This window comes from Falco punctatus (genome assembly GCF_963210335.1).
Source record: "Falco punctatus genome assembly, chromosome: 16".
NCBI lineage: Eukaryota > Metazoa > Chordata > Aves > Falconiformes > Falconidae > Falco > Falco punctatus.
Window position 1 is genome coordinate 6,385,338 of NC_137596.1, and position 13,151 is coordinate 6,398,488.

The window sequence follows — 13,151 nt, forward strand, 5'->3', positions numbered from 1 at the left end:
GATGAATTTTTCGCTGCTGTTCCCTGCTGTTCTAGAGGGAAGAAGCCTCTCGTCTAAGGCGAAAGTCCTAGATTGTCTTAGACTAAGTCAAAGTAAGCCTATTACAGCCCAGATCAGGGTAAAAGGTTTTAAGGGGAGTCGTTAACAGGATGCAATTAATGAGTGTCTCTGTCTTGGTCTGTTGCTGGGAGTGAGGCTTTCCTCCTCGGGTCTCCCACAGCCCAGCTGACACTTGCTGTCCAAGTGAGGAGGGGGAGAGCAGAAAACCTGGATGATCTTGCTGCTTCTGATTCCGCAGAAGAAAACACTTTGCCTCCTGGTTTTTTAATCTCACCTTAAGTAATTTTGATTGAGTGTTCTATTAATGAAAGCGGAAAGTGCTGTAACAACCCTGTGGCAGGATTTGTCCCGTCCCTACAAAGACTGCAGCGTCGCGTGCCGTACCCTGAGCCTTTGGTCTGCCTTGAACCTGGGGGGAGGGGGGGATGCGGGATGCAGAAACGCAGCCTCCTGGCAGCTGGCAGGGTAACTAGCTCAGCAGGACCTCGCTGGAACCTCCTGCTGCACCAGGAGCTTCCAAAAATCCTTAATTTAGGAAGAGGCAACGAAATTCCTATGTGGTGCTGATGCCTACTTCCAAGCAAGACAGTCCTGTACACCTATGGAAACAAAACCGTCGTGACACTGCATGGTGTAACCATATCTGTAGCATTAGAATGTACTAATGCAGTTTTTGTTTAATGAAGAATTAAATCTGTGGTAACTATGTGTGGTCCCGACCACATAAGCAACTTTGAAAAGTCTGCTCTCCGTTCCCCGACAGCTGCTCCTGCGCTCTCCGGAATGGCTCTAACAGGGACCCAGCCTAATTGTTTTTTTTTTTTTTTGTAAGCTTTTTCTCTACAGAGGACGGAGATTTAGTTTAAAGAGTTTAAGAGAGTGTTTTTGAGTCTGTTTCTTTTAGTGGGAACTTGAGCTTTGTTTTTCCCAGCAAAGAGTTGATTGCATTTTTTGAGGTTTTTCCCCCAGCCTGTCCCAAACTGCTCTGCATTGTAGAGCGGCCAAAACAAACACTGTAGAGGATGGACAGAAAAGGAATGGGTTTACAGGTAAAAATTTTATGTGGAGTTAGAAAAGTAGGTGAGCAGACCTTTCTCCTTGACATAGTATTTTTTTTTTTTTTTCATTACACAATTTTTTTGGGAACAAGAAAAATTACAAAAAAATTTTACATAAATAATCCTGTTACTTGATGTAACAGGAGATAATGAAACACCTAACCTCAAGGAACTTCACAGCAACTTTGGAGCATTAGGGAAACTGTTCCACTATGATATCTAAAAGAAAAAAATAATTTCTTTCTATAGGGCAATAATTCAGATCCCAAGCAGCTCCCTCTGTAAATGCTCTTTCTGGTCACTTGCTGGTACTTCTCAGCGGAGGTTTGTTCCTATGCAGCGTTTCTACGGTTTGGCATTATACGATCGGCATAAAACTGCTTGTGTCACCTGTTGACTAGTGCGTACTGATAACGTGGAAAAATGTCAAAACAGTAAGTTTTGAGAATAACGTTTCCCTCTTTCAAAGTCAAGGCGATACACTGACAGATGAGCTTGCCTGTGTCAGAGGCGTGCTCCTGACATTCCATGGCACAGCAGGCAGTAAAGAAACGCAGCTTTTTTTTTTTTTTTGTTGAAGCTATTAGAATGGACAAAGCATTCATATTTGCCTTCGCAAGTCAGTGGTATCAACTGCCCCAATATGTCAAATAAGAGGTAGCAAACTTCAGTCTAGAAAATCCAGCCTTCGCAGCAGGCATCTGTTTTCTTTCTTTTGTCACTTGGTGCCTCAAGAGAGAAAACAACCTCCATATAATACAAAAAGAGGCCACTAAGAACACAAGAGTGGCAGTGGCTGCTTTAACTCGCTAGATATTTAAAAATGAAATGCACATATTCTTTATTTTGTATTAATACACTGTAATTGCTTTACAGAGTCCAGAGTTATCAGTTGCATGTAAATACTACAGATGAACTTGCCAAACCTGGAGTTCACAAAACTAGTGCATTTATCCCAAAGCAGAGACTAAACCCTCTAACTCCTTAAAAAAATACATTAAAGAACGTACCACACACACACATATTGCACTTTTCTCCATATGAAATTTTTACCCCATATACATCACACCAAAGTCTCTTCAAAGGAGTCTGTAATACAAGATAATAAAGCTAATAATTACTCTTAACAGTAGTGTACACAGTTCTCTAATGTTAGACATAACAGATTTGAACAAAAAACCCACTTCAAAGTAGCACGAAGTGGTGCCCAACGGATGCTCTGCCGTATTAGAAGGCATTAGAAGCCTTTTAGTCTAACTGGCTTAAAGGAAATTACATGAAATGTTAAATATGCTTTTGGTTGAGGGGAAGAGTCAGTCTGAACTGCATTAAAAAACACTGTAGCTTCCCCCTTACCAGTGCTGCAAAGCTCAGAAGAGCTTAGACTAGTTGGCACATCCTGGTAAATGAACTGCAGAACTCCAGAATTATTTTTATCTTCGAGTCCTGAAATGTACAGTATCCTGAAGCTGGATGGGGAAGGAAGTGGTTATAGTCGTGGCAGTAACCCACCCCCCGGAGCAGAACCAGGCTTGTCTCCATCGGAGCTGCGTGTCCCGTCGGCCGTTTTCACTATAGTTCCTTGAGTGCTTGGTCAGGTACGAAAATTCTAGGAAGTGTTTATTATGCTGTGGGGTAGGGAAGAAGGAATGAAAGGACAGAACTCTTTGTTGCCCCCCCCCCCCCCCCCCCCCCCTCCCTTTTTTTTAATTTTTTTTTTTTAAGTAGCAAAATGCCTGGTCTGTTATGCTGCAGCGTTTGTCAAGCTGTTTCCCTTCCCGTTGTTAGTCACTTAAGGTGTCATGGGGGTTTCTGTGTTCCGTAGCTATTTACTGTGTCAGCGGAGTTCCCTTTGGGAGGCAAACCGCACAATAAAACCCTTTTCTTTCTATTTCAACTATTTAAAGTAGAGCTTCCTAGCCCCCTTCATCTTGCATCACATAAGCAGGGTATGGATGCGACCCCTGTTCTTCCAGCTCTCCTTTGCTGATGCCTTGAGAATCACTTGTGGTACGAGAGGTAGAAGCTGAGCGCTTACGGACTGAGTCCAGCTGCACAACTGGACCAGTATCACAACTGGACCAGTATCAGAGCAGGCTACGGAGCAACAGGAGCTGCCTCCTCTCTGACTGCAGCACACGGGATGCCAGGTGCCTTCTGTGGGTTGTTAAACCCTTCGTCCTTCACGCAGCCTGCACTGCAGTGACTGAAGTCCTACTGTCCCACCTTTAAACGTGGTCTTATTGCTGTAAATGCTGACCGATTATCCACCTTTCTACATCCCCATTATCTGTGGCATCAAAGACCTTAGCTCACCAAACTTTCCGGCAAACAGCGGCGTTTTCTACGTATGTGATCAGCACAGTTTCTCTGCCGTTCTTTGTGCTTTAAGGAACCTGCAATTGTGCTTAAATGTCTGCTCAGAAAAGGGCTGAACTGTCACCCTGTGAACCTCATCTGTCAGCCTGTAATGTCCCCCCATACCTGAAGGCTAGAAATAACCCCCAAACCAGAGATGGAAATTTTCTGCAGAGTCCTAAACAATCCTCCTATGACTTCTGTTTCATGACTGAAAGTTCTGGAGGCACAACTGCTTGTTGGGTTTAGTATTTTTGAAATGGTTGATACATCAACAGTTCGTGATGCTAAATATTGCTGTAATACTTTCCATGTTATATATACATGAGCAATCAAAACACTCAGAAAGTTAAACATTATGTTCCACATGGTGGAACGTGTGCTCTGAAGGGACTTTGGCTATAGCAAGGATATAGATGGGGTATTTTCTACTTTCTTCAGAAAAAAGCATATAGGCTGATAAAGAACTGAAAAAGGCACAGCACTATCACTTCACAGGGGTTTTTTTTAAGCTCATTGTTTTTATCCTTAAGTTCTAAAACCCTAAATAATTGTCCAAATATACAAAGCTCAATAAACCACCAGCAACACGTACTGCAAATTCAAAACACAGTTTGTTTGCTTGCTTTTAAAATGCAACCAAAAGGACAGATGGATCCTTTCCAGTGATCGGAACTTCTCCAAGACAGAGCCCTCCACAAAGGCCCGCCTGCAAAAAGGGTTGATTTCAAAAGCCACCCAGGTGGATCTTTCTTCTTGATCTTTTTTTTTTCTTTTTTTTTTTTCTCATGCCATTGGCTGCAGCTCTTGACTTTTCTCATCATACTTCTTACCGTCTGTATCTCTGTTAGCTAATCCTTTATCCTTTAGTATTCTGATCCCCACCCAGAGGTCTCTAAAAACCACTGTGGTGCCCTGTCAGTTCCAGGTGTATTTTGACAAAGTCAAGATGTCACTTAGCAGAGATCCAGAAGCATCCCTTAGCGGACAGTTAAGAGTTCCTTGGCAGGCCTGGGAAATACTGTTTCCTTGCTAGCAGGAGGAAGTGGAGGCTGCCTGAGGTGCCTGGTGATCTCTGAGACTTCCCACGGAGTAGTTCCAGATCAGTAGCTTAACCAGCAATCAGATGCCGAGGTGCAACTTTCCTTCGATTCCACCTCACGCTACTGTTTCCAGAGTATTACAGTTGCCGTCAGCGCAGACCCAAATCTACCCTGAATTTCAATGAAAACTATTGCTTTTATTGCCAAGAAGTACAATGCAGTGTGCACTCATTCTTGTTTCTCCAAGTGAATGTTAGGTGAATGCTGACAAACTCCCCAAATTTTTTTAAGGGGGCTATTTCCTTCCTCTAAAATTCACTTTTTTTGCCTCCTCCTATGCAAACTAGTTCTTTGTGGGATGAAACTGCACTATCTGTTCTCTAGCCCCTGCCACCAGCAAGAGGAGCTTAGTGGCCAAACACTTCATGCCACCTCCTGCTTTTTTTTTTTTCCCAGTCAGGTGGATTTTTAGTTCCCCTGTTAATTCAAGGGTTGAAAAATAACCATGAACTTTGGGGTAGGAACAAAAAAAACCAAAAATTCACATGCTTCTCCATTTGTCCTGTCTTCCATTCTCATGTTAGTCATCCCATGGCATTAATTCACCAGGACGTAGCCGCTGTGCTGGGGATCTACAGTCTCCATCATTTCACAATCAAAGAGTCCAGGCAATTCCGAGAGGGTTAATGCGTCATAGTTTGACTGGGACTCATGAGATGCTGAGCTGCTCTGGCTGTCGGGCAATGCTACACTGCTCTGTTGTGCTGGGTCCATGGAATACTGGCACTGGTCGGGGTAGTCTGGCTCAGAAGAGGTGACAACAGGCAATTCACAAGTCTGATAGGAATATTGTAAGGACTGTGGTGGCTGCTGCACCTGAACCGGTGATGACAACCGTGACGAGCTGGTGATCTGGGAGGGTGGCAGTGGATCCAGCTGTACCTTCTGGTATTGACTGAGGAAGGGGTCGTATTGCATTTGTTCTGAGGAAGGCTCCATCACGGGGCTCAAGGGCTGCTGCAAGCTGAACTGGGCCGATTGCTGCGGCGGCGGCTGCTGCTGCTGCTCCTCCTGGCATGGAAGTGGCAGTTGACTTGACCTTGGGTATGAGCTCTCAGCTATTTGCATCTGGTTAAAATAGGCCTGCAGCTGGGACTGCTTCTGGAGAAAGAGTCGCTTCTGATGCAGCCTGAATCAAGGACATAAACAGCAATTATTTTTGCCTTTGGAAGTGTTAAGGCGCAAGCACGAATCGTGTATACTAGGCACTCAAACAGTTCCAGCAGGGAGTGAAGTACAGAACTGGAAAATTGCTGAGCAATCTCATTTATTAAATTTTACAGCAGACCAGATTCTTCAGCTTTCAGCAAACGTGCAGAGGGCGAGTTTATACACCTTCTTTTTGATAACCTTTTTGATCGTTTAGTGAATTTTTCCTGTGTCATGAAGTTAAGCCCATGCATTGTTTAAATTCGTTTGCTAAGAATAAGATGCATTGTATTTGTGTTTGAAGCCAGCCATTCCCTGCTCGGTGGAACCTGGGAGCCGAAGACTTTCAGCGCTGCTGGCCGCTAATGGAAATGAACAAAGCCTCCTTCCCCTCCCATAGTCTTTTTTTCTCTTGAACTGCACTGCTCCCTGTGAACTTTTATGAAACTCCATGTTTTTGACTTTTTACAAACAGGAAGAATTTACAACACAATGCAAGGTTATAGCTACCTTTGACAAATTCCTGTGATACGACAAAGTGGAGGTCTCCTGCCAGCCAATTCCCAAAGCGTGCAGAAATAGGAGACCTACTACTGACGCACGCTGACAGCATTCAGAAAATGAATCTGCTGCTTCTCAGCTTATTTCTCCATGCAGAATTCCTATTCTTAAAGGAGTACACCAAGCTGCTCTCAATACTGTTAGTTAAGTTCTTGATTAGCGTTAATAACTACAATTGTCAGGAGTGGCCGTAAGCTACAAAGTAATTACAGATTGCTTGCTTTCTTGAAATCAAGTAGTATTTTTATAGCCTTGTTCCTCAGTCTCTCTGTTCCAGACAGTACGCAGCTAGGTTGTTACTCTCCCTTCTCTTTCTGTGATTCTTTTGCAAGACTCAGGGATAGTAACTGTCTTTAGTACTTATCTTGCTTACATGTTTGATGATTACCAAATTATGAGCTCATGAAGTGCTTGCAGCCCTTTAACTTGGCAATTAAAATCTTGTCTGCTATAATACGTGCAGTTATATGGGGACACTTCAAATCTACTCACTCTGTAACTTTTTTCAGAGGACTGTCACTTCTAAACTGATCGTACATGACAAGAAAAAATTGACTGACTTCACTGTAAAACTGCAGGGTCACAGGATCGAGGCAGGAAACACCTCAGTGCCTGCAGGGCTTCCCAGCAGGCAGGAACAGGCGATGTATGTTCCGATTTACAATAAATACAGCAACACGGAGGCTGTAAGCAGTGGGTGGTTGGGAGGACGAGGGCAAAATTAAGTACAACATTCTTAAGTAGTAGGGAAGCTTCCTCCTATGCTTCTGTAGGCCCATCAGCACTAGAGGAAGCATGAGGAGTTGCTGCATACCTGCACCCTAGCAGCGTTAGCTGATGAAGAGCTCATAGCAGAGAAATTTGTAAACAGGTGGCTGGGCTGTTGTCCCTCTTTTAAAAAAGGAGGACTGTGTCCTTAGAAATTTTCAAGTGAAGTTTCCTTTTTCAAAGAATTTCTAAATGGACAAGGATTGTTCCAGTCCTTTTCTTACTCTTGAGAGTAAGAACAAATAACTTAGCTCCATAGTCTGCAAGCTTCTTACCTGTGCTCCTGTAATTGCTGTTCTAGACTCCGGGGCAATTCTTTGCAGTAGAGCTGGCAAGTATTCTGAGCTTTTGATAGTAGAGTGGGTTTCTGCAAGAAAGGCAGTGCTGTTTTACATTGCATTCGATTTAATGCATTAGTCAATTAAGCAAATGAAAGACTGTCTACCTTTATGACAGTGTAACTGCTCAGCTCGAAGCTGTCAATATAACTAAGATCTAAAACTACAGCCGCTACTGCTTATTGGCTTCCAACCCTGAGACAAAGAGCGTCTTTGCATGATAGCATGTACCATGAAAACTGCCATAAAAATCCACAGAAAGATTCTTCCCAAGTGAAAGAGAAGCTGTGAGCTGGAAATTTTTTTAATAAACTAAAGCTATATGAAAAACGGTTAAAAAAAAAAAAAAAAAAGGTGTGTGTGTGTGGGGGAGAGAAACAGTGAGCCCCAGGGGGTCAGAAGTGGCTCCTCAGATGCTGATGCGTAACCTTCATAGGGTGCAACACCAATAACAGGTGTTCACTGGCAGTTACTTCAGATTGCTTTAATACTACTATACAGTAACAGACTGAGTAGGAAAACGGCAGTAATATGCTTTTTGCATAACAAGGGTCAGCGTCTGACAAAAGAAAAAATACAACATAATTTCCAATTCAGCCTCTGGCTGATTTTCCCGAGTAGTAAGATCTAAAAGTCTGCCGTGTAGTAACAGCAGCTGGTTTGCTTCCGTGGAGGTGAGGTGTGGTACCTGGAGCCTCTGTTGTAAGTACTGTGTTTCTAAGCTCTGCCGTCTGGATAATAACGGGGGATGTGCACCGTTAGGGAAAGCAGATGCAGCTTCCTGCTGCTGCTGAGATGCTTCCTCCTGCAGAGAGAAGAGGAACAAGTTTCATCCCCAGAAGAGGCTTTTCTGCCTCAGCCCTTTCTTTAAGGATTTCCCCTGACAGAGGTTTCATAGCTGCCACATGGACTGGTCTCTGGTGTCACTCCCCACTTTCACTGCACCGTGAGGAGGCTGAATTACAAAGCTTTGAACTGTCTGTGCTACAGAATGGCAAGGGCTTACATCTGTAACTGAACGGTGCTATATATAATGTATTTTCTGACTTGCCCTCCGAAATAGGAAATGCACAGGGTTAGAAAACCACCCAAACTTTGAACAGGCTTTCATGCAGCTCTCATTTCACAGCTTCAAAACAGAAGGTGAAAAGCTCTCAGCAGCAGTGGAGGAGCTGTGCATGGAGCAGGCACCTCTAGTAAGCTGGAGAGTGCTGACAGGGGAACGGAGTGAATTGCTGTCGTGAGAATACCGTAAGCACTGCAGCGTGTTTACATCAAGTGAGAGACTCTTGTGAAAACGTTACAACTTTGTGGCTGTCAGAACTGAAGTTTTTCAGCAGTCAGAAAACAACAGCTGGAGCTTTAAGAATAGCAGGCTTCAGCTGGAACAGCAGGTGCTTACAGTGCCTGTGGACTTCTTACCCATTTTATTCCTGGGGTTTAACAGAAACTTGTTATTCCTGTTTGCTGTGACCTGTTCCATTTGAAACAAGTAACCAGGAGCACGGTAGAAGCTATTTAGCATTTCACTATGCAAATCAGGCTAACCATTACCACTCGGCCTCTGTGCTTTTTAGATTATACCACACCAGCTCCAACAGGGAAAGATGTTCAATCTAAAACATCTTTCAGATTAAAAGCAATAACAAAACGTTGGATTTGGAGAGCTAACGAGGCCACCCCACCGACACCACAAAGATGGTAAAGGCCAGCCTGCAAATGCTCATTCTCTATTCTGTGGAAGACAGGAAGGAGAAGAGGGAACTTTATGTATAAATTAGCTCTTCTCAGGTCTCCGGAACACTCCATCCATTCCTTATCTGTCCCAGAGCATTAACACCTGAAAGACAGAGCTTGATTTCTGGTTTAAGTACCTGCGGAGGACTATTAATGAGGTCCTGCAACTGGGTGGCAGCTGACGTCAGAGAAGGTTCTTCTTCTGATCCCATCTGTTCATACAGCAACTGGACTTTGTTCAGTTCCAGGATTCCTTTGGTTCGTGCCAGATTCTGGAGGTGCTGTCTAAATGCTACAATTCCTGGAAAAGAGTTGAGCAAAACGCTTGTCAGAAAGTTAGTTAATTCGTATCTGGTTAGCACAGCAACTGCAAAATAAGCTGAGTAACCACCAAGTCTTGGTGCTCCCGTGTATGCAGTACATATACTACTACGTCTAGGTATGATGTGTCACGACAATGGTTATAATTACCTTGTGTGAGGGATGTGTCAGAAGCTCTGCGCCCCTCTCGGAAGCTGACAGGAGAGCGGTTGTGAGCCTCTCGCTTTTGGGAGGTGAGTGCCTGCATGGCTGGATTGGCAGGTCTCAGACCTATGAAAGGCGTTGTCATTCTGGGTGCTTGTTGGTTAGTTAACACCATTTCTTTCAAGGAAGGGGTGTCTTCCAGAAATTTAATATCTCTCTGAATGGATCCCATGTCATACTCCGAATCGATACTGCCCAGAGATGAGTTTTCATCCAACGAATATACTTTCCCTGTGACAAAACCCAAAAACCAGAATAAAAGGAAAGTGCAGCAGCAATTTAGCAAAGCAAAGGAAGTGTCACAGGTTCCAGCTATTCCTGCCTACAGTGGCTTCTTAGAGGAAATGAAACAAAATCAAGTTTCTTAAATTACAATTTACTTTAACACTTGCAGTACCAGAACGGGGATTTACTGCTGGTTTTTAGATTATCACAGCGATAAGATACTACGCAGCTGATGTTCACGGGTTTATTTTGTTTGGAGAGTGTTCAGTGTTCGCTCCCCACCTTAGATAATCCTGACAAGGCTTGGTCATCTCGCTGGTTTTGGAATACATGAGAATCCAGAGGTTTTTTGTTTCCCCACTGTCCTCCTCTGCCAGCCCATCTTTAGGGGATGAATGATTTGGGGACATTTGGTTACGTGAAAAAGAACGAGCCAACTTGCCAGACTTCACCAGTTGCTGTTGAGGTTGTACATGACTGTAGCCAGCTGTGTATTTTGCTGCTTTGGCTTTATACCGTCTGTACAGCAGGTTTTGGGGTGTTTTGTTGTGGTGTTTTTCCCCTTGGCCTTTATGGCAAATGCTAAGTCAACAAACCCAAGAAACTCAGTCTTGTGCTTGTGACTCTTAAAGCCTAGTGTTCTTCAGCCTGGGAGCGCTGAGAGCATGACATGAGCCTCGAGATGTCCGCGCTTGCGTACCTGTGCCTGGCACCAGCACCAGCTGGTTGGTAACTTCTGCCAGAGTGTGACGTCGCTTCCCGCAGCGAGCTGCTTGAAGGGCTGCGAAGGCCTGTGCAGGGTCATCTTCCGACTCTCCTTCTGTCTCTATTCCTTCATCAATAGAAGTCTCCATCATGCTGGTAGGCAGTGACTGGCATCCCTTCCTAATCACCACGGGAGGCACCGGGTCTAGCAGGCAGCCATTCACCTAAAGGGCCCAAGGAGAAGGTGGGACAGCTTTCAAACAAGTGCACAGAGGGCCACCCCAGAGTGCAAGAAAACGCTGCCACGGCGTAGGCTGAAGGCACGCTGGAGGTCTAAACGTGGCGTGAAACCTTCCTATAGCCTACTGAATTATGTAAGACTTGTTAAGAATTGCATGTGACAAATCCCTCCAGGTAGGCTCACCACTGATGTTCTTGACTCCCTGAAACTAAATACTCTTATTTCCATGGTACTGTGCTCTCCAGGACTGCCTTTTTTTTTTTTTTCTTTTCTTTTTAAAGTTATTAATAACCTTTGCCAGTGTAGTCACAGATATAAAATATTTTATGAAACGTACAATATTGTTGTTTCCCCTTACTATGCCTACCACGCTCAGATAAGCATGATGACAAAACAGTCTTGTATTTAATTCTGCAGCATTCTTGCGGAGATGTGTTCAAGAAGAATACAATAAATGCACCCTTTCTAGCAAAAGTCCATTTGATTCATGGTGCTACTCTGCAAACAAAGGTTGCCTAGAGGGGCTGTGGAATCCCCCTCCCCGGATTCACTCAACTTGATAAAGCACTGAGCAACCTCATCTAGCTTTGAAATTAGACCTGCTTTTAGCAGGAGGTTGGACTAGAGGGCCTTTAGAGGTACCTTTGCAATATAAAATTCTCCTAGGATTTTAATTCTCTTTTTGTTCTTCAAACCAGTTTGTCCTGAGTCTTTGTGTACCTTCACTAATTCTTTGCCATATGCAACTACTTGAGTTTCGAGGACCGTAGCCTGCATGTCAAGCAGTTTTGGGCTGGGTGTTCTGTAATACCTCAGAAGCTCTAATTAGTTTCCTGTTCCACACGCCACTCCTACCGTTTTGGTAGGATCAGGTTGGGTAAAATACGGATAAAAAACACCTTAATTTAGCATAAAACCAGGCAGCACTGCTACAGGTGATTTTATGTAAAACTGTCAATGAACAATTCCTGAATTTTCTTTGAATTTCTGTGATATTTTGAGCATCAGTAAAACGATGATGCTTACACAGGGAAATTCTGCATCTTCTGCCTCTATTTTAATTTAATGGCTTACATGTTTAAGCTTAATTGCTTGCACACCTTACTTTCCATTTTTGACTTTTCCATTCAAATGCCTTTTACTGATCTGGCAGCAAAAGTGCTGGAAAGAGTGTTTAGTAAACTGCTGGAGAGGAAAAAGAGAACCAATACCACGTGGGCAGTTGGCTCTCGGCAGTTTACCATGGCACATGGATCAAAGCTTGGAAGTCTTCAGCAGACAAGTTCTATAATACTTAAGACACTGAATATCCCCAAGTCAGGTGTGATTTGACACCTCACCGTAGTCACCATTTGTTGATCTACTCTGGCCAAACTGCATCTATAAAAAGCAAACGGGGGATGCAAAATAAAGTTTGAAATGTTGATGTCCAACTGTCTTTTTGCTTTCTAGCTGTAAGAGTCCACACGAGGAGTGAGTTAATGAGGAGAACGAGAGCCACACTTATCGGTGTCGGTAACTAACCAGTAAGCGAGCAATAAAAGCTTCAAAATGGCAAGCATGAAACCAAACCCTTCGCTGGCACCAGGCGAAGTACAACATGCTGAAATCGAAGTGATAATGTGACAATATACGTGAGAGAACAACAAAAGTTTCAGGAGAAGAATAATACACTTCATAAATGTGTAAGCTATTGCCCCTTCCTCACCAAAGCTCTAACTGGTAACTGGTAAGCTTCCGTTATACCTTGCTGGTCTCATTTGTATGAATACTTGGATGAGCACGTTACTCTAGATACTCAGCAGTGAACCCTTTGTATTAGAAGCTACATATATATACACACACACACATATATATGTATTAGAAGCTATGAAAACGTATTTCAGAAGAAGAACTCCCCCAACTTTTGTAGGCTGATTTTTCTTTTACAAATGACAGTGGGGTAAGATTGGAATGCAAGCAAAGAATACGAGAGCCAGATTAGCAATCAAAAAACCCACAGCTATTGAAAGATATGTGCAAGAGAGCTAGAAAAAGAATCTGGAATACCTAGAAATCTGATGCTCAGAGAATACTTTAAATTTAGAGAAACAGGCACAATATATTTTGTCCAGCTGATACAAGAAATGCACAAATCCAGTGTTTAGACACTAAAGGTCTTTGTGTTTGACTTGTCGAGACCCAGGAGGTGTACTTAAGGTCAACGAAGTGACATCAGTTTTGAATTAGCAATTTTTTCAGCCCTAACTCCACAGCACTTTGTGCTAGGATGGTGAACTCTGCCCTGTCAGAAGGAACTGATCTTCGATTAATTATTGAGGAG

The 13,151-nt window shown here is 43.5% G+C and overlaps 2 protein-coding genes across 7 annotated transcripts in view; one reads left to right on the plus strand and one right to left on the minus strand.

The window, feature by feature from the left end:
- The window catches only part of ALG9 (ALG9 alpha-1,2-mannosyltransferase), a 77,998-nt gene extending 65,469 nt beyond the window's left edge, over window positions 1-12,529 (plus strand). Inside the window, exon 16 of one of the 3 annotated variants that reach the window (XM_080366763.1) lies at window positions 12,281-12,529. In XM_080366763.1, coding sequence (XP_080222889.1) covers window positions 12,281-12,305 — 25 coding nt within the window. In that variant the 3' untranslated portion in view covers window positions 12,306-12,529. Of the gene's footprint in view, window positions 1-823; window positions 2,807-12,280 lie in introns of those variants that run through there. The other 2 variants (XM_080366764.1, XM_080366762.1) reach the window with 2 other exon arrangements.
- SIK2 (salt inducible kinase 2) overlaps window positions 1,933-13,151 on the minus strand; it is a 60,225-nt gene continuing 49,006 nt past the window's right edge. For 3 of the 4 annotated variants that reach the window (XM_080366758.1, XM_080366756.1, XM_080366759.1), the window contains 6 exons: window positions 10,583-10,811; window positions 9,604-9,888; window positions 9,270-9,433; window positions 8,084-8,200; window positions 7,333-7,424; window positions 1,933-5,708 (listed from right to left, as the gene is read on the minus strand). In XM_080366758.1, coding sequence (XP_080222884.1) covers window positions 5,117-5,708; window positions 7,333-7,424; window positions 8,084-8,200; window positions 9,270-9,433; window positions 9,604-9,888; window positions 10,583-10,811 — 1,479 coding nt within the window. In that variant the 3' untranslated portion in view covers window positions 1,933-5,116. The remainder of the gene's footprint in view (window positions 5,709-7,332; window positions 7,425-8,083; window positions 8,201-9,269; window positions 9,434-9,603; window positions 9,889-10,582; window positions 10,812-13,151) is intronic. The other variant, XM_080366757.1, reaches the window with a different exon arrangement.